The sequence below is a fragment of the Mustelus asterias genome, chromosome 6 (assembly GCF_964213995.1).
Source record: "Mustelus asterias chromosome 6, sMusAst1.hap1.1, whole genome shotgun sequence".
NCBI classification, from domain to species: Eukaryota; Metazoa; Chordata; class Chondrichthyes; order Carcharhiniformes; family Triakidae; genus Mustelus; species Mustelus asterias.
The window spans coordinates 61,266,568-61,292,056 of record NC_135806.1 but is presented as its reverse complement, the minus strand read 5'-3'; the positions used below and the strand labels follow the sequence as shown (position 1 = coordinate 61,292,056).

Genomic DNA, 25,489 nt, shown 5'->3' with positions numbered 1-25,489 from the left:
GACATGCAGGTGACTTCTCCAGCAAGGAAGAAGATGAAGACAGCTGCCGATCCCGACATTGAAGAAGTTCTGCTAAAGTGGTTCAAGGTAGCCTGAGCAGAGAACATTCCCATCTCCGGTCCAGTCCTGCAGGAAAGAGGAGCCACACTGACAGAGAGTATACCATGGAGTACACCTGCAGCAACAGATAGCTCGATTGATTCAAAATTAGGCACAACATTGTCTTCCAAGTGGGAAACAGTGAGTGTGACAGATGATTGGTCCAAAATGGTCCTGCCCATGTCTTGAACGATTCTGCACCGTGAGACATTTTTAATACAGATGAAACCAAGCTGTTTTACTTCATTTTACCAAACTACTCTTTGATATTTAATGGTGAAGCATTTAATGATGGAAAGCAGTGCAACTTATGCCGTGTGCCAATATGGATGGCACTGAAAAGCTGTCACTTCTTGTGATAGGAAAGTCCAAGAAACCACATTGTTTCATGAATGTCAAGCCACATCAGAATGAGGTTAGCAAGACCACCTAGATGACCTCCAGCAGTTCTGAGGCATGGATCAGTATTAGCGATAGGAGAGGATGACAAACTGAATTTCTTTCCTCTCACCAACTGTCCAAAAGCAGAAGGCATTTTGAATTACTGGTTTTGTTTTCAGGACTGATAATGTCCCAGCCTTTAGCCTTTGAAAGAGTTACCAACCATTTGAGGTTTTTGTGTCAGGAAGCCATTGGGGGTGATTTTATGAGAAAATTTCTAAATGTCCATCTAGCATGAATATGGGAGAGTTTCAGATCCGCAAGTGTTTACTCCCATGCTTATGGACTTAGACATTGAAAAAGTGGGCTGGACCATTTCCATCCAGTAGAGGCAGTGGGCAGGGCTTAAATCATCAGCCAGTTAGCCCTAGCAGTAGAGGGAGCTATTGCACATGTGCAGACCTCTATGGTTGCACATGCCCAATTGCAACAGCGGAGATCTGGCAGGCCTCTGCTGTTGCAACCAGCCTCAAACGACCTCTCCCAGCTATTGCGGGGGCCAGCAGCCGATCGCAAGACCCACAGCGCCCGGAAATATTGTCCCCAGCACCCCCCCACCACCCCACCAATCTCCTGCAGAGAGGCAGTGGGCACCCCCTCCCTCCCCATACCGACTGCATGCAGAGTGGCAGCGAGCCCCCTTTCCCTCCCTATACCAATCCCTCCCTCTTTGAACAGGCTGCCCCAGCCTGGCCCTGCCCCTTCAGGCCCTGCCCCCATCAGCCTCACCCCCTTCAGGCCCTGCCCACTGGCACAGCTCAGTGGACATTACCAAGATGCCAGGCTAGCGGTGCCAATGTGTCAGGCTCGTACTGCCAGGCTGGCACTGCCCAAGGGGTACCCCCCCTTGCCCTCGACTTCCCGGGGGGGCTTCAATGGCCTCCAGTTCTACCAGCAAGGGCAGCAAGGGCAACATGACTGTTACCCCATTGCTGGGGACCAGGTGTTTTCTTCACTGGAGAGAACCTCTCCCGGCGAAGCCACAAAAGCAAATGAGTCTGGATGCTTGAGTCCCGGGCTGGCTAAACAGATGTAAATGATGATTTAAATAAATTTAAATAAATAATTCAGCCTCTCGCCGGAAATGGGTGCGAGGCTGATCGCATTGGAAATCCGATGCCGGTAAGATTGAGAGAGCCGAGAAATCGGGCACGAACCTGATTTCTCAGCTCTCGTGCAATTTTACTGGCTTGCCCCTCCCATCGATGGGTGGGTCGAGCCGGTAAAATCATAGCCATTGTCTATCAGACCCTCCCCTAGAGAAATAAACTGATCAAGATGCAAATAATGTCCATTGTCCCTCAATAATCCCCTTTTAAAATGGACTTGGACAGTCCCAGGTGTGACCTTAGTCCATTAGCTGCTCTGCAGGCGTAATGAGTTTCAATCTGCAAGTTCACTGGTTTCGTGATGATGTTCTTACAATTGGATGTGAGATTCTCTGATGATAGGAGGAGGATTATTTTGTTCTTGTAACTCCTGTTTGTATCTTCTAGAACAAAGGGGTAATCGTTTGATCATGTGACTTTTTTGGTTCAACAGAAAGTCCATTTTCAAATTAGCAAAGAGAATAAATTTTTGATACATACAGTTTTGGATTTCTTCATGGACACAACAATCAGGAAAATGAACGAAATGTATCAATGAACAAAAAGGAAGATTATCATCATTACAGACAGGTGCTCTCCACACCCCAACATCCTTGGCCTCAATAGCATCAATTTGAAGTCAAGCTGAATAGGAATCAAAAACCCATCACCAACAGCAGCTGAGCTCTCAGTTTTTTGAGGCTGTCAATAAGAAGCAGGAAAACAATCCAAATATTCTCGAGGCCCTGTTATGATGAAGCAAGTGTGGAAGATGGCGACGGAAGGCACAATTGCCAACTGCTCCCACCGTGCTGGGTATGACTGCGCAAGGCGTTGAGAACAAGAAAGAGCAGGGTGATGCCAACCAACCTGATCACAAGGTACCTTTTGCTCGCCTGTGGGGGGACTAACTGGTAATTCCAACAGGGACAATCATGGAAACTTACACAGGTGTACAATGCTGTACACTGCACAAGGGAACTGACAGATAATATCATCCTAGATGTAGTACGTTCTTCAACCAATGTCTCCAAGGGGACCAAAGACCCTGAAGAGTCTGATGAATAACTGACCACTCACCATCTGTTTCCCTAGCTGATGGTGCAATGGCTGTAGAGACCCTCCAGGATTTCTCACTGAAGAACGAAAACTCCCAAAGTCATGTTTGGCTGCATTGACGGCATGGTGGACTATATTGCCCCTGTCCAAAGATTTCTCTTCACCCTACCTATAACTGCAACATTATAGTCTGCACCATGTCCTTTTCCTTTTCCCCTATGTACTTTATGAACGGTATGTTTTGCGTGCATAGCACGCAAGTAGCAATACATTTCGCTGTATCTCAGTACATGTGACAATAATAAATCAAATCAAAGATAGCAGGCGGGATTTTAAGGCATCGCTCATCCCGAAACCATAAAATCCCAACCGAGGTCAACGGACCTTTCCATTGTCCACCCCTCGCCCGCTCTGATTCCCGTGGTGGGCGTGACAGTAAAATTCTGGCCGGAATGCCAGCAGAAAAAGATTAACAAGTTTTTCCAGAGCTAACTTCTGGTATTTGTCAATGCAAAGCTCCAAACTTTTACAAAGTCAGTGTATTATAAGATGTGAACAAATTGAATAAAGACGTTTTCACACATTTAATGCTTTACTGTGTGTTCATTTGGCATTTGAATCTATTGATTTTGATGTTGTTTTGAGACTGTGTTTGTTGGCATATCAGGTTACATGGCGATGCATTCATGTGGAAATGGAGCCTCCTTGGTTATCACGAAGCTCTGTTTAACATGAGTTTGTGGGCGGATGCCTTGGGATTTGACTCATCAGGTTTTTACTGCACATCAGGAGTTTTCACAATCTTTTATATCAGTTGAAGTCAGGCAAAAGATCTGGCCAAACCCTCAGGTCAACGCTGAGGAATTCTGTGATTACGCTGGTTAGGGAAGGCTGTTCAGATTACACTCATTTTCTTAGATTTCAAGGCACCTTTTAAAAGACTTTGAGCAAAAGATAACATGCAAAGAAACTGACTAGTGCACGCCAGTGAATCTAATAAGTGGTTTGGTACAGTTTTCTGTCATTAAAGATAGGTTGCTCACAAGCGGAGTACTGGGTACTTTAAGCTGCCTTTTTATTGTGAAAAACACATATTTGGCTGAATGAATGAAGCTGCTGCAGCAGATTAGCTCTCAAATACATCAATGAATATTTGTTCATGGAAGATCTTAAGTTTGTGAGTACACAAATATATTTCAGTGGAAACTTGAATTGCAAACTCTTCACTGCCATTTTGGTGGCACGGGTGGTTAGCACTGCTGCCTCACAGCGCCAGGGACCCAGGTTTGATTCCTGGCTTGGGTCACTCTGTGGAGTTTGCACGTTCTCCCCGTGTCTGCGTGGGTTTCGTCCGGGTGCTCCAGTTTCCTTCTACTGTCCAAAGATGTGCAGGTTAGGTTGATTGGCCATGCTAAATTGCCCCTTAGTGTCAGGGTGTTAGTAGGGTAAATAAATAGGGTTATGGGGATAGTGCCTGGGTGGGATTGTGGTCGGTGCAGACCCGATGGGCCAAATGGCCTCCTTCTGCACTGTAGGATTCTATGGATTTTAGGTGCAATTTCTCAATTGTGGCCAAAGCAAAGAGTCTACCCAATAAATAACTAATTGAAAAATCCTACAACCTATAGTGAGCAAGAAACTTACATCATTGGAAAAATGCTAATTTGTTTCTGGAGCAAGTTTTATAATGCTGTAGACTGAAGTGTCCAGAAATTGGAGGCAGAATCTTTATAGCCGGTGGGGGAAGAGGGGGAATGGGGGCTGGGTTCAGGTGAGCGCAGGGATTTAAAGCCCCCAAAAAGTAGTATCAGGTTGGAAATCCAGCATGATCCTGTCCAATTCCAAATTTAACTGGGGCACATTTGGAGTTGGAGATTGTGTTGGTTAGCATATCCGATTACATGGCGATGCATTCATGTGGGAATGGAGCCTCCTTGGTTATCACAAAGCTCTGCTTAACATGAGTTTGTGGGCGGATGTCCCTGTGGCGATCTCGGGTAATTAAATGCAATATTTACAAAGGGGAAGAATTTAACTCAGCATTCTGGTTTTAACAGCCAATGCATGTGTTTTTCAAGCTGTGTGAAGCTCACCAGTGTCAATAAGGCAAAGACATGTTTAGTGAGGCAGACAGACAGTCTTTAAACAGTAAAACTGCTTAGCTGCAGGACAGCCTATGCAAAAAGCTTGTGCTCACAGCACTCATTAAAGAGACAGTTTTTGCTGCTTCAGAAATGATTTCCATCTTTTTGGAAAGCATTTAGCCTACCATTGACTTTACTCAGCTTGATCTGATTTTCCCTTGCTGTCAGCCTTCACAGCACAGTAAGAAGTCTCACAACACCAGGTTAAAGTCCAACAGGTTTATTTGGCAGCACAAGCTTTCGGAGTCTCGCTCCTTCATCAGGTGAGTGAGGACTTGTGTTCACAAACAGGGCATATACAGACACAAACTCAATTTACAAGATAACGTTGGAATGCGAGTCTTTACTGCAAAACACTGCCAAGCAGACATGTAAAGACTCGCATTCCAACCATTATCTTGTAAATTGAGTTGGAGCAGCTTATACAGCTCTAACTTGAACCCCTGATAAGTTACAGGAGCACCAGGAATAGTCAGTATGATGTTGTGGTCATAGTGGAATTTGGCTTGAAGGAGGACAGGAATGGGCATTAAAATTTCTTAACTAAGCAGTATTCAGGAAAGATCAGGAAGGAAAATAAACGGGAGATATAACCACATTGAATAAGGAGTGCATTTCAGTTCTGGAGAAAGAACATGTCCCAGAGGGGTCAAGGACAGAATCTATTTAGTTAGAGCTAAGAAACAATAGAGGTACCATTACATATTCTGTATGCCACCAACTAGTGGGAAAGATATAGGGGAATAAGTTTACAGGGAAATTACAGAGAGGTGCAAGAATTATAGAGTAATCATAATGGGGTAGGGGAAGCTTTAATTATCATAATACAAACTGGGATAGTAATAGTGTAAAAGGCAAGAGACGAGCAAGAATTTCTACATTGTGTTGAGAACAATTTACTACATCAGAATGTTCTCAGTCCAATGAGGAAGGAGGAATTGTTGCATTTTGTTCTGGGGGATGAGGTGGATCAGTTGGAGAAAGTGTCAGTGGAGGAACATTTAGGGAACAGTACCATAAGGTTTAGGATTGCTTTGGGTGAGAACAAGGAGCAATTCAGAGTAAAAATAATTAATTGGGGAGAACCAACCTCAATGAAGTGTGAATGGACCAGCCCAGATAAATTAGATCAACGATTGGGAGGCAAAACTAAACAATAGGCTGCTTTCAACGAGAGGCAGTTCAGGTACAGGCAGGGCAAATTTTCCCAAGGGATAAAGGAACAGCGCACAACTGCGCAACTCTCATAGAGAGTCATATGAAACAGAAAAGGGGACATGGGAGATGTCAGATGAATAACACAATTAAAAACTGGACTCAATATAGAAGATTCAGAGCGGAAGTGAAAGAACAATTAGAAAGAAGACTGGCAACTAACATAAAAGGGAATCCAAAAGCCTTCTATAGGCAGATACATAGTAAAGGGGTGGTAAAAGGAGGAGTGAGGCCCAATAAAAGGGGATTTATGCTTGGAGCCAGGGTTTATGGCTATGATATTAAATTAATACTCTGCACTGGTCTGCTGATTCATCCACCATTTCCCCACTGTCCCCCAAAGGAGGGAAAATGTGGTTAAAGACCAAAACAAGCATATAAAAAGACATTGATGAAGTGTTACTCAACAGGCTTGTCAGCAAATTCAGTACTCATGGTATAAATGAGCTGGATTATATGCTGAGTCTGGGCTGTCCACACCCCAGTGTAAATGTTGGGAATGAGCCTTACTCACACTAATTCTTTGACTGGCAAGCCTTTTATTACTTTGAGGGGAGACTGCTTCCTCTTTTCAGGATGACTTCCTGCCTCATAGAGCTGCTGACTGATCAGATGTTGGAAGCTCTGCAGTAGTGGCAGTGACACTGGGAGTGGCAACCACTGTCAATACTGCAACTCGGACAAGGAAGAGGCATTCAGCAATGGACCCAGAACTTCAGCAATGGACCCAGAACTTCAGCTAAGTGTGGGATCCCGCCCGGGCTGCAAACTCCATAGAGGGGAATGAGTGAGGTAGTGAGGCATGTTGGACTGGGTTTTGGGAGGATGAGGATGGGGCTACATTGGTGGGGAGAAAGAATGGGACTAGGGAGGGAAAACTGTGGGGGGAGCAAAGCTGTACATTGGGCACGGGCCTTTCCCACAGTTGAGGTGGAATGAGGCCTTTAAGTATTGCCCACTTATTCTCGATTTTACCATGGGCAGGCAGCTTATCAACGCTGCTCATAAAGTCACGGTGGGGGCTGAGACGGGTGCTGGGGTGAGTGGATCGGCAGCGGGTATGCTGCTGATGGCATGATGCCCTATTTTGCAAGTCCATCCATCTGCTTTCCCACCACTGTGTGGTCCATAAAATCGGCACAAAGGGACAGTGGCAACATGGATACAAAGCTGACTCAGTGACAGGAAATAGGAAGTAGGAAATGTTGTTTTTTGAACTGGAGGAAATTATTTCGTGAATTTCTCCAGGGGTTGGTGTTAGGACATCTCCTTCTTTTTGTATAAATTAATGAACTAGACGTGGGAGTACAGGGCACAGTTCCAAAATTTACAAAAACATATTCTGAGGCGGAAATGCTGGATTTGAAAAGGACATAAGACAGGTTGGTGAAATGGGCAGGCAATTGGCAGATAAAATTTAATGTGGCAAAGTGAGAAATGAGTCACTTTGATAGGAAGAATGAGTAGATGCAATGTAAAATAAAGCGTACAATTCTAATGGGGTGCGAGAGCAAAAGGATCTTTTGATATATGTGCAGAAATGATTGAAGGTGGCTGGGCTGGTTCAGAAAATTATTAATAAAGCAAACAGGATCTTGAGCTTTATAAATAGGGGTACAGAGAATAAAAACAAGAAGTTGTGAAATCTATATATAACACTGGTTCAGCCTCAACTGGAGTACTGTGTCCTATTCTGGGCGCCACACTTTCGGAAGGATGCAAAGGCATTAGAGAGGATGTGGAAAGGATTCACGAGAATGATTCCAGGGATGAGGAACTTCAGCTATTGGGGTTGTCCTGCTTGGAGAAGAGAGAATTAAAAGCAGATTTGATAGAGATATTAAAAATCATGAGGAGTCAGGCCTGAGTATGTTGGGCGAAACTGTTTCTGTTGGCAGAAGGATCGAGAAACAGAGGACACTGAAATAAGATGATTAGCAAAAGAAGCAATGTTGACATGAGGAAAAACGTTTTTACACAGTACTTGGTTAGGATTTGGAATGCACTGTCTGTGTGATGAAGGCAGATTCAATTGAGACTTTCTAAATAGAGTTAGATAATTGTCTGAAAAGGAAAACAATTGCAGGGCTTTGGGGAGTGGGCTTAGATGAGTTGTTCTTGGAGAGCTGACACAAACATAACAGCTCAAATGGCCTCCTTTGCGCTGCAAACATTCCATGATTCTATGATTCCAAGCACGCCTTCACTGTGGAACAGGTAGGCGTGTTTTGCCAGTCACTGTCAAGATGACAGCCAGTAGAGGGTCGCTCCTGGTTCTCTGTCTTTCCCTAGTGTTGTGTGCTCTTTTCTGTACGAGGGGCAGCAGAGAGTTATGAGTGTGAGAAAGGAAATGTGTTGAGAGAGAGAAAAGAGACTCTTTGTGGAGGGTGACTGTGAGGCATTGGTGTGAAATGGCAATAAGATGAGGCGGAGTAGCTACTCAGCTGAGGATGTAAGGAAGTGCTTGAAGGGAGAGGAATGAGTGGAGCTGCAAGGTGTGAAGGTTTGAGGGTGCAGTGCATGATAATGCTGCAGAATTCAGGATATGGGGATTGACACATGGAGTGTGCAGCCTCCCCTGGTCTCCTTTTCATCCTTGTGTTTGCTGAAGGCTCAGTTATCTTTGTACAGCTCAGCCATTCCCATTGTGAATTTGAATCTGGCCCCAAGACAAAGGAATCATCAGGCATCTGGCAAAAGCAACCAAGCAGAGTAAACAGCTAATCACAATGAAGAATTTTCACAGACGGCAATCAGGAAGTAAAATGCACTGATTATCATTTTTATTGTATATAGTGAAATAAAGATTGGAACACACACATTAGAAACTGAAATATCATAAACAACCTTTAAAAGTAATAATTTGTATTAGATAGGGTGAGGAATTTTACGGCATCTCCTGCCAGTGGGATTTTCCAGTCCTGTTGAAATCAATGGACCTTTCAACGGCTCGCCACATTTTCTGGCCATTCCCCTGCCCCGTTATGGCCATAAAATTCCACCACGCAAATTTATGAACTTAATGGAAAAAAATGATATTACATAAATAAAAAATTAGTTTTCTAGGGCCAGAGAAGAACTTCCACTGTAGTTAATTAGTACATGGTTAAAACCCCAGTTACAATTTATTAACAATGTTTAATCTTTCCAGCATGTTTTAACAGTGATATTGCAGTGCAAAAGGGTAAGCTCTCATCAATTCAGTGATTTCTATTTGATTTTCATCTGCACAGTCTGTAAAGCACAACCTCGAGGGGAGCATAGAATCACTGAAAACAACTTCTGAATTTCTATGTTTAACTGCACATATATTGGGGAGCACTTCAGCGGTCACGGGCATTCGGCCTCTGATATTCGGGTAAGCGTTCTCCAAGGCGGCCTTCGCGACACACGACAGCGCAGAGTCGCGGAGCAGAAACTGATAGCCAGGTTCCGCACACACAAGGACGGCCTCAACCGGGATATTGGGTTTATGTCACACTATTTCACATAAATATTTCTGCTTTTTTCCTCCTGAGTCTTTATCATGCGATCCTAGAATCAGAATTTATGTCACACTATTTGTAACTCCCACAGTTGCGTGGACCTGCAGAGTTTCACTGGCTGTCTTGTCTGGAGACAATACACATCTTTTTAGCCTGTCTTGATGCTCTCTCCACTCCCATTGTTTTGTTTCTTAAAGACTGGATTAGTTGTAAGTATTCGCATTCCAACCATTATTCATGTAAATTGAGTCTGTGTCTTATAAGTTCTGTTTGTGAACAGAATTCCCACTCACCTGAAGAAGGGGCTCAGAGCCTCGAAAGCTTGTGTGGCTTTTGCTACCAAATAAACCTGTTGGACTTTAACCTGGTGTTGTTAAACTTCTTACTGCATATATTCCCTCCCAAATTTGCTGTCAGTTTCAGATGATTAGTGACGGCAAATGTTGACAGTGTCACTGTCATTATTTCTGTAAAATCTGAGTTTATAATTCTGTATTTAACATAACTTTCAGCTAACAAGTAACTGTGAGATTAACTCAAATTCTGTATTTATAACTCAGAAAAAAGAATAAACTACAAACAACCTAAGTGTAGACTGCTTAATCAACAGATAAAAAGAGGCATCGGAAGACTCCAAAATGGCTCCCGTTGTTGTTGTTTATGATTTGTCGTCTGTCAGAAGCATGTGGGAAGGAAGAATAATAAAGCATAAAGAACGGCAGAAGAAAGAGAGAGAAAGACAGGAAAAAAGTGCATTGGTAAAGTAAGTTGTGTTTGTTGTTTGCACCAAATCAATTCATGGACCAAAAATCTAACCATAATTCTCAGATGCTTATCTCTTTTGCTTAATCAATGTGCAAGTTCTTTGGTAGCATAACTTCAATGGTAAACTGTTCATAAACTGCATCCACTGACAAAAATATGCACACTGGGGAGGATTCACCGACCATGATCACCGCGGGTAGGAATCCCAATCACCTGCTGAATGGGACATGGGCCACTCCAGTTTTCCCGCTGGTATGGTGTTAATAAATCTTCAGAGGTAGAAGTCCCTTCACCAAAATCCCTTTATTTACAATGCCAACAGCAATACACAGAGTGCTATCAGTCAGCAGTCTACCTTCAGGAGTGCCAGAGGAACTGACACTCCATGTTAACTACAAGGAAAAAGACTCCCTTATTGGCCCATCAATTGACTCCTTAATCAGGGAGTTCATATTCCAATAGGCCAATCACAATGGCCTGATTGAAGTCATTACATGTGGGCACTTCGTGACAATTCAGGTGAATCACGACCATTGTGTTTAATCTCTTGTTGATAATGGCTTGAAAAGCTTAATGCTTAAAGTTTTAAAAATGTTAATTATCTGGTGAAAGGCAACACTGGTTCACAATGACATCAGAGAACTTCAGACTGGTAATATTTTAAGATATAATCAGAGCAATTGGATAAGGCCAACAAATGGGTGCAGGGATCCCAATATACAATTAAGTTTCCCCCATTCATTGTAATGCAAAGCAGCAGACAGACTTTGTGCTGCCTGCTAATTTAAAAGATAGTTGCAAAGATAACTTACTGCTGAGTGGCTTTACATCTCAGCCAGGGTCCCGTGTTAGTTCAAGGCTAACCTGCACAATTTAAATCAAGCCTACACCTCTTAAAGGGAGATGCATTCTGACTGGAGGAGGTGATGGACATGCCTTGGGGAAAGTGTCTGACCCATAAGAGTGAAGCTAGTGCCACAATGGAGGGAATATTCTCCCAAGACTCTTAGATCTTGTTGCTGGGGGTGGACAGGAGGAATGATGTCCTCTATCCACAGGGCACCAGGAGACTCTCTAAAGAATGGGAACAGATCTCCAACACAATCACTGCCAGAAGTGTAGCCTGAAGGATGCAATGCTGCAAGAAATTCATTGGCCTCACATGGGTGCCCTAGATCAGTGAATGCATCTTCAAATATCGCATCCTTATAACTGAACAGTAGCCTCATTCACAGCTCCACTCAACACCCTCATTTCATTTTCAATCCTTCCAACATTCTCTTATATTCTTAGCTTCACATGACCCTCATGCATGTGCCAGTGCTGCAAATTTCACATCCACAATCTCAAAGCTTGCTCACATTTCTAGTCATTGATCAATCACAAGCTCATTGCACAAACACACTGCACCACATTCACTGATACACTTGCCTCTCTTTTGAAAGGCAAGGTCATGCTGAAGTGCAGGCAGCAGCACCCAGCCGCTGGGGGTGCGAGTGGGGGTGGGGTAGGCATGGTTGCATGTTCTCATCTTGATGGGGAAATGGTGCTGGAAATCATGAAATCATTGGAGAGGCCTTGGCTAATATTGGGGCTGGAAACATAAAAAGATGTTGGTAGGTTCCTACCTAATCCACCTTTTCACATCCCCTTTTCCACTCACTCCATCCATATCTTCTGAGTTCCTTGCTGCAGGTGATCAAAGTATGCACGCCACTGCATCCCGACTCTTGTGCTTTCTCCTTTTAGATACCCAAGATTTGCCACCTAGCCAGATATTGGTATCAACATGAAGTCCAAGAGGAATAAGAGACTGTGATCTAGGGCTCGCCTAGATGACAAGCTAACAGTTCAACCCATTGGGTCTACCGCTCTGAAAGAGAGTCTTACCCAGGCAGGCAGCCCATTTCCGCCCCCCCCCCCCCCCCCACCCTTGCCCTATCTCTACAACCCTGCGCATTTACCATGGCCAATCCACCTAACCTACACATGGACACTAAGGGACAATTTAGCATGACCTATTCACCTAACCTGCACATCTTTGGACTGTGGGAGGAGACCGGAACACCTGGAGGAAAACCACGCAGATACTGGGGGAAGGTGCAAACTTTTCACAGTCACCTGAGGCTGGAATCGAACCTGGGTCGCTGGCACTGTGCGGCACCAGTGTTAACCGTTGTGCCACCATGTCGTCCATATGTTGTAGACACCAAATTTGCAGAAATAAATGAAGGAGTGAGATGAATGTTGGAAGGGGAAGGGTAGCCCCATGGACATGCTACTCAAAGACATGTTGGAAGCTGTGAGGGTATGAAAGCATATTCTCTTTCCGAAGGGTGACAGGAGGAGGCCAGCCAGCCATAAAGCACTTGGAACCCAAGACTCCCATGTAAGGACACAGTCTTAAAGGTCAATACAGCCAATCTCTCAATTGACCTCAATGGAATGACACCAAGTTCCTCTTGTTGTAAACTATCCAAAAGTACTTGATTCAATGAGCTGTTATCATCACTGCTAGTATTACATTATGGCTGGCACACTTCATGCCTTTCAATGATGGTGGGTTGCACTCTCAATTTTGCCCACTGTGCTCTCACCAGTCTCACCTTGTCACACTGCCAACATGGCGTTTGACCAGTGCAGTGTTAGGCAAGAGACATTGCACCCATAAAATGACTCTTCATTGGCTTCTTATTCATCCTGATAGGCTATGTGTTATACCCAACATGACAGGCAACCTGGGAAATCCAGAGGGAGACGGAAAAGCATCGGGTTATTTACCCAAGGCATTTATTCCCCTTTTGCACCACCTCCAAAGGCCTGGGAATATTCCCTCCGGTGAATCACTGGGCATGAGTAGGCTGTAGCCGGGTTAGGGGGAAAGGTGCCAACAAAGCTGCAAATGGGTTTCACTGCAGAGGACTCAGGTGGAGATTTCTATGGCATGGCATAGAGAAAAAGGTTAGTGGGTTAGCAGAGTGAAATGCTCGGAGGATTGACTGGCCTGCCAGAAAGCCCTGATGTCATTGCCTAGGAGCATGGAGGAATCCAACTACAAATTGGCACAGGGCCGAATGTAGAGCTTGGAGCCCATCACTTTGCAGCTTCGTAATGATGCCAACTCCATGAGAACACTTGCAGACACAACCATGATGCAGGTTTGATGGCAGATGTCTCAACTTCCATTGCAGCACAAGCAGATGCCACGCTGGACTGGAAGCTCAGAGGGTGATCTTATCAGCTTGCCACACTGGTCAATCAACATGGCGAGCTGGTAAGACCGGGGGAGGGGTGAAATATTGGACTCACACATGATTTCCTGCCTCTCGTGCTAATACCGGCACTGAATTGCTGGTGAAATCAGCCTCGTTCCCGGGAAGGATGTGATGCTGATTTAAATATTCACTGGAAAATTTCACTATAATTAGTGAGTCCTGGAAGCAATCGTCCAGACTCACTTGTCCTTACCTATTCGTCCATGGAGGTTTTCACCAGCGAGGATCACGTATGATCGCCACCAACGGGGACCTGACATGATAGCCTCCCAGGTGGGACCGGAGGCTATTGAGGACCCAAGGTGGATGGGCAGTCAGTGCCCCTTGGACAGTGCCACCCTGGCACTGGGCAGTGCCCACTGGGCACCAGGCTGTGCCAATGGGATGGAGTCTATTGGGCGGGGAGGGGCCTGAAGGGGGTATGGCCTTCAGGTGGTGGGTCCATGGCGGAGACACGGGGGGGGGGGGGGGGAGCTGTGTGGGTGGGTGGGTATTCTGCATTGCAGGAGGTAGGGATCAGCTGGGAGGGGATCATGGGTGGCGATTGGCCGGGGTGAGGTGATCAGGGGCAATGATCAGTTGGGGGCTGTTTGGGCATTGCATTCAGCCGGTGAGGGGGGTATAGGGGATGGCAATTGGCCGAGGGTGACGATGAGAGGCGGGCATCTGGACGGGACAATATCCAGGATGGGTGGGGTGATATCCAGGGTGGAGGGGGCAATCAGGTGGGGGCCATGTCCAGGAAAAGGTGGGTGGAGGGAGTGACAGATCTCCCACACTTTACACAGTGCATTGGGAGATTGGGGCACCTGTGCAATGGTGCTCTATAGCTCTGAAGCCGGGTTCCTGATGTGAATAGGCACCGCCTACTCCCTCTACTGGCAAGAATCACATATTGCCTCATTTATTTTCTAAGTGCCATATGATTGCGTCTGGGAGCTCGGCCAAAACTGGGCACAGTTCTCTCTCCATTTTCACACTCATTTGGCACTTAGAACTTTTTTGGTAAGATCGCACCCTCAGACTGCCATGTAACTGGAACTTGCTGCCATGGAGGTGCACTGCTGCCATCATGGTTGCAGATACAAGTTCTTAAAGGAGCTTGCAAGTTCCTATGGCAGTCTATGAGAATTGCCGGTGGCACTGTGGAACATTCACATGAAAGCGAACATGAGATTTTATTTTCCCACAACCACTCCACTTGCTGTTGGTTGTCAGCCCAGGTTGCTGCTGTCTGTGGGTGCAGTCCAAAGTTGAACCTTTAGAGCCAGACCTACTCAAGAGCATCTTCTGAGGCCAAATGCATTTCCCCTCCCTCGAAAGTCAGCAGCCTTTCACCAGACAGGGTGCAGCTTCTGCATGAGAACATTAGTCATGATGTGGAGATGCCGGCGTTGGACTGGGGTAAACACAGTAAGAAGTTTAACAACACCAGGTTAAAGTCCAACAGGTTTATTTGGTAGCAAAAGCCACACAAGCTTTCGAGGCTCTGAGCCCCTTCTTCAGGTGAGTGGGAATTCTGTTCACAAACAGAACTTATAATGACACAGACTCAATTTACATGAATAATGGTTGGAATGCGAATACTTACAACTAATCCAGTCTTTAAGAAACAAAACAATGGGAGTGGAGAGAGAAAATGCTCTCTCCACTCCCATTGTTTTGTTTCTTAAAGACTGGATTAGTTGTAAGTATTCGCATTCCAACCATTATTCATGTAAATTGAGTCTGTGTCATTATAAGTTCTGTTTGTGAACAGAATTCCCACTCACCTGAAGAAGGGGCTCAGAGCCTCGAAAGCTTGTGTGGCTTTTGCTACCAAATAAACCTGTTGGACTTTAACCTGGTGTTGTTAAACTTCTTACTGAGAACATTAGGCCAGGGACACCCAAAGAACAGGCACTAAAGATTGCCTAGCACCCCCCCCTCCCCACAGTGCACTCACATCACGGCAGCCCCCTCCCCCACCACTAACACACACGGAACCCATGGCAGGCTGTTTGTAATTAAGTCCTCAGAGGCAGAAGTCCCTTCACCAAAATCCCTTTATTTACAAGTCTAACAACAGCATACTTTCAGCATACAGCATGCTTTCAGTCTACACTAGGAGTCCCAGAGGAACTGACTCTCCTGGTTAACTACAAAGCAAGAGGCTCCTGGATTGGCCCATCAATTTGACCCTTAATCAGGGAGTTCATGTTCTAACAGGCTCACCTTAATTGCCTGATTAAAGTCCCTTAGATTTCTTCACAAGAATTGATCATCCCTCCTGCACCAAAAGTGAGCATACAGCAAGAGCACCATTTTGGTATAAAAACAGCACAATTTGCAGGTGCTACAGATCTGAATTTTGTGGTCATGATTTTGAATTTACATGATTTTGTAGCACAATGTTTAAAATCTTATGTCATTTTATCATTTCTTATTTAAGGATTAATGAAGACTGGACTCTGAGACTTGAACGGAGAAGAAGAGCCATTAACAAGTACATTCAGCGGAGAAAAGATCAACTGAATGGCGAAGTGCATGTTGGAATGAACCACCTAACTAACACTGGAAACCACATTTTACCAGAATTGAGAAAGAATATCATCATCGAGGAGAGAAAATTTATTTTTGAACTGCAAGGAGTAGAGTGGAAGGTTTGTGCAAAAAAAATTCTTATTGTTATAAAATTCACTAATTATATTTTCAGAACTGGATTGAGGTGATCAAAAGAAGTTTAAAATCTAGGCTGGACTGAACAAATGAAAATTTCTTTGGTTCTAGTTGAAGTAGGGTAAATAATATCCAATGTTGAGTCTGAACTAGCCACCACAAAATTGCTCAGAGTGTGGCAGTGAAATTTATACCCACTCAGGCAACCTGTAAGATAAAATAAAGATAGTGCCACAGGTCCTGTAATGGCAGGTGGTTGTGGCGGCACTGTTCCTGATGGCCAGACTGGTGTGAAGTCCCGCCTGATTCCACGCTTGGAGTCTCATTAATTATGCACAAACGAGTATCTTTCCAAATCACCTAGCAGGTCAAGAGCTGATTTGTCCATCCGTCAGCTGGTGGGCTCGAAGGTCCAGGCACCATATTTAAAAGCCAGCCCACAACACTCTCTCCAGCCCAGCTGTCTTCATGTTGTCCAGAACCCAGAGGCAAAAGGCTAGCATCCTCAAGAAGAAATCTGTACTTCGATTCAACCACCATCCCTCGAGGCCTTGATCCCAGGAGTCAGCGCAGAGAGGCATGTCCACTACCCTAGGGACACCAACATCACCTCTCTGGGTGGGAGGCTGTTGCCCAGGATGTCAGCGCGGTTGGCAACTGTGCCAGGAGCCCCACGCAGTGCAGAAAGGGGATAAACGATCTAACTTGTTCCACCAGGGTAAGTCTCTTCTCAGCTCTCTCCGCTATCAAACCCTTATCATGGCATCATGTACTCAAATGGTGAATCTCTTCGCAGATTGCACACTATCGGGGATTAGCGGGGAACACATATTGGCACTCATTCTCTCATGGACACTTTCACACCACCACCATCCCATTTGTCATGTTGTTCATACTCCATCCTCTGTCCCTTCTGGGAGGGTTCACCACACACAGGAGACATGCATTTTATTCAGCATCTGCTGCATCCCCTCCGATCACATGCCTTCCTTTTGTCTTCATACTGAGCAAGCTGGCAGACAACAAGTGAGAGTGAGCCCAGACCAGGAGAGGGATGGTAGAGATCATCGCCCTGAGGGAGATTGAGGGGGGTGCAGCCAAGCTTGCTGGGGAGGACTGGGATTGCTCCTGTGGCAACACCGAGACTGGCCTCTCCCAACAACCTAGTAAGGATCACAGCTCCATCACTTCATCAAATCCTGACATTCAAAGTGAGTCAAATGTACACTGAAATAGCTTCAGCTCATCCACTGAAATTGTCACTTATTTCTTGTAGGCACGAGCAGATCGCAGCCACCCAGGCAACTGAGCAGCTCTCCCAGCTTCCAGAGCACTTCTGAGAATGAGGGGGATCATGAAGAACTGTCACAGCACTCACCCGAACCCTCCACCAGCACAGAGGCACACGCTTGAGTGGGGCATAGCTCTGGTCACTTTCTGGTCACACACATATCCCTGCAGCAGCCCAGGTCTCTGGCACTCAGTGAGTTGCTGGAGACCACCCACCTGCTTAGTCCCTGTCAGAAGATGTGTCTCTGGAAGTGGTTGCCAGCTCATTGATAGAGATGCAACGGCAGGCAGCAGAACTTCAGGCGGAGGTTCGAGAGTCACTCAGCAGGCTAGAGTTAATGATGGAAGAGTCTGTCCGCGTTCTATCTGATGTCGTGGCTCTGACACACCAGCACGTGAAAGTCACCGCAGGAAGGTTGGCGACAACTGTGGAGACCTTGATCCAGCAGGTCTTACTGGGTTGGTGCTCTGCCCTACACTGCATGGCCATACACTCTGGTGGGCACCATCAGGATGTAGGTGACATGAAGCACCCTCCAGGAGTCAGCCAGAGACACACTGGCACCCACGGCGAGGATGAGCATCAGCCAGACACCTTGGGGGCCTCCACTCAGGATATTCCATGGGTGTGCAGCCACTCAGAGTCCCCTCTGCCTGTGCCCGCACCTACACCAGTAGTGCAGGCCACCAAGAGCGCCTCTGACCCTGAGCAGGAGGCCCTTATGAGGCTGGGACACTCCAGGGTTCAGTCACCAGAAGACATCCGCCAAGGTCATCAGAGGCGTCAGGGTGTAGCAGTCAAGAGGCTGCCTCGACCTCTGCTGCAGATGTCAGTCTGCACCAAGGCGCGTTGGTAGAGTTAGGTCATCTCTGGTTCACGGGCGTGCTACCACTGTAAATAAATTGCACATATTAAACTCATCGGATGGGTTTGTGACTGTTTCAAATGAAAGTGTTTTTATTTTGAACTCTGGAATCCCCTTATCTTGAGGTTCAGCCATTCTCACACTCAGTGTCCCATTTTAAGATTCACATTCATGACAGACAAACATAAAATAGAATAAATTTAACAATTAGGAACCAATAAGTGGTGAAATACTGACCAATGAAAAAGCTACATTTTTTTCCAAGTTAACTTCAGAGTTGTTATTTTGAATTCTCCCTGAACCTTGGAATTATGTGGAAAATGAAAGATTTAGTGGGCATGATCCTACTGGCTCATCCCACTGGTCAATGAGAGAGGCACAAAACCGGGATCACACCCGATTTCCCGCCTCTCGCAACCTTACCAGCCCTGGATTGCCGGCATGATCAACCTCGCGCCTGGGAAGGTGTGAGGCTGATTTAAATATTGAAATTTGAATTTAAATATAATTAGTGAGCCCGGGATGCAATCATTTGGGCTCACTTGTCTTAACCGGTGCTCACCAGCGAGGATCATGTATGGTCCCCATCAATGGGGACTTGATGTGATGGCCTTGCCAGTGGGAAGGAGGCCATTGAAGCCCCACGGGAGGTTGGGAACAGGGGGACAGTGCCCTGCACTGCCAGCCTGGCACCCTGGCACTGCCCGCCGGGCTCCCTGGCACTGCCAGCATGGCAGTGCCAATGGGCAGGGCCATTATGGCGGTGGGGCCATGATGGGGCAGGGCCTAGAGGGAGATAGGGCCGAGGCAGGGGAGCTGCGCACTCTGCAATCGAGGATCGACTGGGCTGTGCGGGGGTCAATCAGCCGGAGGGTGTTGGGGGGCCAATTAGCAATGGTGAGGGGTTGCGGGGATCGGCCAGGGTCGGTATGCGGGGGGGTGGGAATGATCCATTGAGGGCCGAGGGGGTTATCGGGGTGAAAACCAAGGGGGTGGAGGGAACGAACAGATCTCTATTCTGTTGCACAGAATAGGGTTGTCTGCACATGCATGATAGCACCCTCTAGTGTGGGCAGTCGGCTTTTCTGTCCACTCCCTCTACTAGCATGAATCACACTTTGATTCTTTTTTTTTGCACTAAGTGCCATAAGATCATGTCTGAAAACTCACTGAAAAAAATGGTGCGATGTTCTCCTATTTTCACACTCATTCAGCACTTTGTTTTGGTAAGATCGCCCCCTTGCTCTTTCTGTTCACAGAACAGGTTATCTTTAGGTCCCAATAGGCAACCCGGAAAAATATAACTGTTTTACCAGGGAATTTATGAACAAGATAGATTTATTTGTCACCTATGACCGGCATGCTCCATAAAGTTACCATGGCAACAGTTTCAAGAAGGTGGTGATTGTTTAAAATGATTTGTAAATGCCCAATTTTATTGCGTGACCAAACACTATTAAAATTTTGCTTTGCAATATGATTATATCTTGTTTTTGCAGGAACTTCCTGAAAGTTTAAAGGACAAGACTTACCTGAAAGAGTGGCATATTAAGAAAACAAGTATAGAACTCATCCCATCCTTTATTGTCATGTTCCAGGACTTGATTGTGATGGATTTATCCAGGAATTGCATAAAGGAACTTCCAGCCGAAATAGGTACTTATGGTTTCTACTGAATTGAGAAACTGTGGGCTTTAAATTGCTCCAGAAATCCTATGTTTTCATATTTTTGGTGCCGGTCCTTCAAAATATGATTTCATAGAAATCATAGAAACCCTACAGTGCAGAAGGAGGCCATTCGGCCCATCGAGTCTGCACCGACCACAATCCCACCCAGGCCCTACCCCTACATATTTACCCGCTAATCCCACTAACTTACGCATCACAGGACTCTAAGGAGCAATTTTTAACCTGGCCAATCAACCTAACCCGCACATCTTTGGACTGTGGGAGGAAACCGGAGCACCCAGAGGAAACCCACGCAGACACGAGGAGAATGTGCAAACTCCACACAGACAGTGACCCGAGCCGGGAATCGAACCCAGGACCCTGGAGCTGTGAAGCAGCAGTGCTAACCACTAACCGTTTGCTATTGGACAGTGGGCAATGAAACCTATCCTTTTAATGGGGCAGTCCAACATAATTCATTAACGCTGCAGTAGGTATGAATCATTCATAGCGTGAAATGCATGTTCCATTACCCAGCACATTACATTCTGTTCATTTTATTCATCCCAGCAAGTACAATGTAGACAGAAGACAGCAGAGCAACGCTAGTTTTCTTAACGGAGATCTTAGATACCAAGAATTCAATACTGCCTAGAAAGACAAGAGGAGCATAGAAAGTGCAGGGGTGCAGGGTGAAAAGGCAATTAGGAAAGTGAAGAGAATGCTTAAAAACATGTTGGCAAGTAAAATCCATGAAAGCCCAAAGATGTTTTTTTGAATAGATAAAAGCAAGAGGATAATGAGGAAAGAGTGGGGCCTAGTAGCAGATTTTCACAGTAGCTTCATTGCAGTGTTGATGTAAGCCTCCGTGTGACAATAATAAATAAACTTTAAAAAATGATTTGAGACTAGAATAGGTAACCTGTGTATGGGGGGGTGGAAGACATGGTTCTTAATGAATACTTGCACCTGCCTTCATAAAAGGAGATGAAGCAGACATTGCGATTAAGACAGAGCAGCGTGAAATATGGGATGGAATAAGCATAGTGAGAGAGGAAGTATTAAAAAGTTTAACTTCTTTGAAAGTAGATAAATTGCCAGATGAAATCATTAAAACTTCAGTCTGTAACTTCAGTCACTGGGTAAGTCAGTATGGCTTTGAATATTTCAGTACTTGCTCCTATGAAGTGTTTGCCCAAGATGGCATCTTGTACAAAGAAACTAGAGTCATTGTTCCTAAGGAGGTGAGGAAAGAGATGCTGAAGCACATCCATGCAAGTCATCAAGGAATCAAGTCTAATCTGCAGAAGGCAAGAGAGGTGCTTTACTGACCAAACATGAGCAATGAGATCAAGGACCATATTATTCAGTGCAGTGGCAAAGCTAAAGAGCCTTTCAAGACTCATGAGAATATAGACAGACCATGGATGAAGGTTGGAATAGATCTCTTCACTCTCTTTGGAACTGACTATCTTGTTTCCATTGACCACTATTCAGATAACTGGGAGTTAGACAAGATGACATCAACGACCATCAATGAGATTGTAGAATGCCTGAAAGTACACTTCAGTCTTTATACATTCCTGACATTGTAATGAACGATAATAGCCCTCAGTTTATGAATGAAGAATTCAGGCGCTTGATAAATAATTGCGAAATTCAGTAATACGCATCATTTCTGCACTATCTGCGCGCAAATGGACAGGCTGAGGCAGTGAAAATTCTCGCATTCCAACCATTATTTTGTAAATTGAGTTTGTGTCTTTATATGCCCTGTTTGTGAACAGAACTCCCACTTTCCTGATGAAGGAGCAGCGCTCCGAAAGCTAGTGGCTTTTGCTACCAAATAAACCTGTTGGACTTTAACCTGGTGTTGTGAGACTTCTTGCAATGAAAATTACCAGAAGTTTCATCAAAAAATGGAGTAGATCCAGCATAAATGTGTACAAGGCAATCCTAGATTGGTGAAACCTTCCTACAGAGGGCATGAAAAATAATCCAGTTCAGCTTCATTATCACACTGCTTCCACACTGCTTCCAGCAGCGAATCACTACTGAAACCAGAAGTGATGACAGGCATGAATATCAAAATCAAATTGAAACAACAGAAAGCAAAATTTCACTTCGATCAAGCTGCCAAATCATTGCCAGGGCTGAGAATTGGAGAACCAGTCAGAGTGCAAACATTCAACGTTCTCAACAGAAATTAGCCTATTCGGCAGCTTGGGATCTGTCTAGAAAATATGCAGTAAATATGAATGACCAAATATAATGTCATAATCACAGGCATATACATGGAACTGGAGAAGATGTTCCTTCACTGATGAGAAAAATGTGGTTCACAAGCCGCACAAGGAACTGAATAAGACCATGAGACCACAAGACATAGGAGCAGAATTAGGCCACTCGGCCCATCGAGTCCAAAGATGTGCGGGTTAGGTTGATTGGCCAGGTTAAAAAATTGCCCCTTAGAGTCCTGGGATGTGTAGGTTAGAGGGATTAGCAGGTAAAATATGTGGGGATAGGGCCTGGGTGGGATAGTGGTCGGTGCAGACTCGATGGGCCGAATGGCCTCCTTCTGCACTGTAGGGTTTCTATGATTCTATGATTCTATGATCCGCCATTCAATCATGGCTGATATCTTTCTCATTCCCATTCCCCTACCTTTTCCCCATAACCCCTGATCCCCTTATTAATCAAGAACTTATCTATCTCTGTCTTAAAGACACTCAATGACCTGGCCTCCACAGCCTTCTGCGGCAAAGAGTTCCACAGATTCACCACTCTCTGGCTGAAGAAATTCTTCCTCATCTCTGTTTTAAAGGATCGTCCCTTTAGCCTGAGGTTGTGCCCTCTGGTTCTAGTTTTTCTTACTGGTGGAAATAGCCTCTCCACGTCCACTCTATCCAGGCCTCGCAGTATCCTGTAAGTTTCAATAAGATCTCCCTCATCCTTCTAAACTCCATCAAGAACAGACCCAGAGTCCTCAACTATTCCTCTACGACAAGCTCTTCATTCCAGGGATCATTCTTGTGAATCTCCTCTGGACCCTTTCCAAGGCCAGCACATTCTTCCTTAGATACGGGATCCAAAACTGCTCAGAATACTCCAAATAGGGTCTGACCAGAGCCTTATAGAGCCTCAGAAGTACATCCCTGCTCTTGTATTCTGGCCCTCTCGACATGAATGCTAACATTGCATTTGCCTTCCAAACTGTCGACTGAACCTGCACGTTAACCTTAAGAGAATCTTGAACAAGGATTCCCAAGTCCCTTTGTGTTTCTGATTTCCTAAGCATTTCCCCATTTAGAAAATAGTCAGTATGCAGTACTCCTTCTTCTCCCACTCCTCCTTCGAAAGTGCACAACCTCACACTTTTCCATAGTCCCAGAGGTGAACCATTCCCCAACAAAGACAATGGATCAGCAACAACAATTATTAACACAGCAACACTCGCCAAGACAGTGAAATTATCTGGAGAAGCAATGTCACCCCAGGAATGAGCAAACACCAGGTGAACGGCTAATGAATCGTACAGGTCCCATTAGAAGACCTGCACATTTTAATGATTTTGTGTGAAATGCATGTGTAAGGAAAGACAAAAGTGGGTCAGACTAAAATAACCAATTTTCTGTACATGCATGATGATTTTCATTGTAGAACGTGTATGTGCCTGACTTGCAAATGATAGTATATGCAAGTGTTTTTTTATATGAAAAGAGGGATGTTTGGGGAAGTGCTTTGGTGCAATGTGGCCAAAGGCCTGGCATAGCCATCCTTGGTGTATAAAGGCTTGAGAGCAGAAGCCATTTCATCCACCACTTGGAACAACCCAACCCAAACCATGGTGGGGGAATTCACTTATGGTAATGCCAGTGACCATTGGTAAGGGATGGTAGTTCGATTCTCTCTTGTTGGAGATGGTAATTGCCTGGAATTTGCATGACATGAATATTACTTGGCATTTATCAGCCCAAGGTGAATGTTGTCCAGGTCTTGTTGATGTGAGCAGACAGAATAGAACACTGTGCAATAATCAGCATATATCTCCATTTTTGATTTGATTTGATTTATTATTGTCACATGTACGCTGAAAAGTATTGTTTCTTGCATGCTATACAGACAAAGCATACCGTTCATAGACAAGGAAATGAGAGAGTGCAGAATGTAATGTTACAGTCATAGCTGGGGTGTAGAGAAAGATCAACTTAGTGCGAGGTAGGTCCATTCAAAAGTAGAAGGCAGTAGGGAAGAAGCTGTTCTTGAGTCGGTTGGTACGTGACCTCAGACTTTTGTATCTTTTTCCTGACGGAAAAAGGTGGAAGGGAGAATGTCCGGGGTGCGTGGGGTCCTCTGACCTTATGATGGAATGAAGGTCATTGATGAAGCAATGGAAAATGTTTGGACCTGAGCAATTTCTGCAGTGATGTCCTAGGCTGAGATGATTGGCTTTTGATGCCCACTGCCATTTTCCTTTATGTGAAGTATGACTCCAACCATTGGAGAATTTTCCTCCTAATTCCTATTGATTCCAATTTTACTAACACTCCTTGATGCCACAGTCGGTCAAATGCTGACTTGATGTGCTGTGCAATTACTTTCACCTCACCTCGGAAATTCAGCTCTTTGGTTCATGTTTCTAATGAAGTCTGGAGCCAAGTGAATCTGTTAGGACCCAAACTGAGCATCAGCACATAGGTTATTGATGAGTAAGCGCCGCTTGACAACACTGTCAATGACACCTTCCATCATTTTTGCTGATGATTGAGAGTAGACTGGTGAGGCAGTTATTGACTGGATTGGATTTGTCCTGCTTCTTGCAGCCAGGACATACCTGGGTAATTTTCCACATTGTTGGGTAGATGCTCACACTGTTGCTGTGCTGGAACACCTTGGCTATAGTGCGACTTATTCTGGAGTGCAACCAGGATATTGCCTGGGCCTTTGCTGTATCCAACGCACTCAACTATTTTTGATATTAGAGGGAATTGGCAGACAAGTACTTCCATGATGCTGGGGACCTCAGGCAGAGGCCAAGATAGATCAACAATGGAGCATTTCTGACTGAAGGTGGTTGCAATCACTTCAGCTATGCCTTTTAAATTCATGTGCTAGAGTCTGTCATCATTGAGGATTTTCATAGAGGCTCTTTCTCCCATTAGTTGTTTAATTGTTCTCCACCATTCATGACTAGAGGTACCAGGACTGCAGAGCTGTGATCTGATTCACTGCTGTCTTCCGATTACTAACCCCTGTCTATAGTTGTTACTTCTGCGGTTTAGCATGCATGGAGTTGTGTGTTGTAGCTTCAGATGTTGTCACCTGATTTTTAGGTATGCCTGGTGTTGCTTTGGGAATGCCCCTTTACATTGCTTATTATCAACCAATATTAATTGACTGGCCTGATGGGAAGGGCAGGATGAGAGTTCTACTGGA

General features: G+C 45.1%; 1 protein-coding gene across 1 annotated transcript in view; it reads left to right on the top strand.

Annotated features, from left to right (window-relative positions):
- Positions 1–25,489, top strand: part of lrrc2 (leucine rich repeat containing 2) — an 85,438-nt gene that overhangs the window by 25,832 nt on the left and 34,117 nt on the right. The window contains exons 2-4 of the mRNA XM_078214398.1: positions 10,142–10,294; positions 16,003–16,213; positions 19,885–20,041. Of these exons, the coding sequence (XP_078070524.1) occupies positions 10,170–10,294; positions 16,003–16,213; positions 19,885–20,041 (493 nt within the window). The 5' untranslated portion in view covers positions 10,142–10,169. The remainder of the gene's footprint in view (positions 1–10,141; positions 10,295–16,002; positions 16,214–19,884; positions 20,042–25,489) is intronic.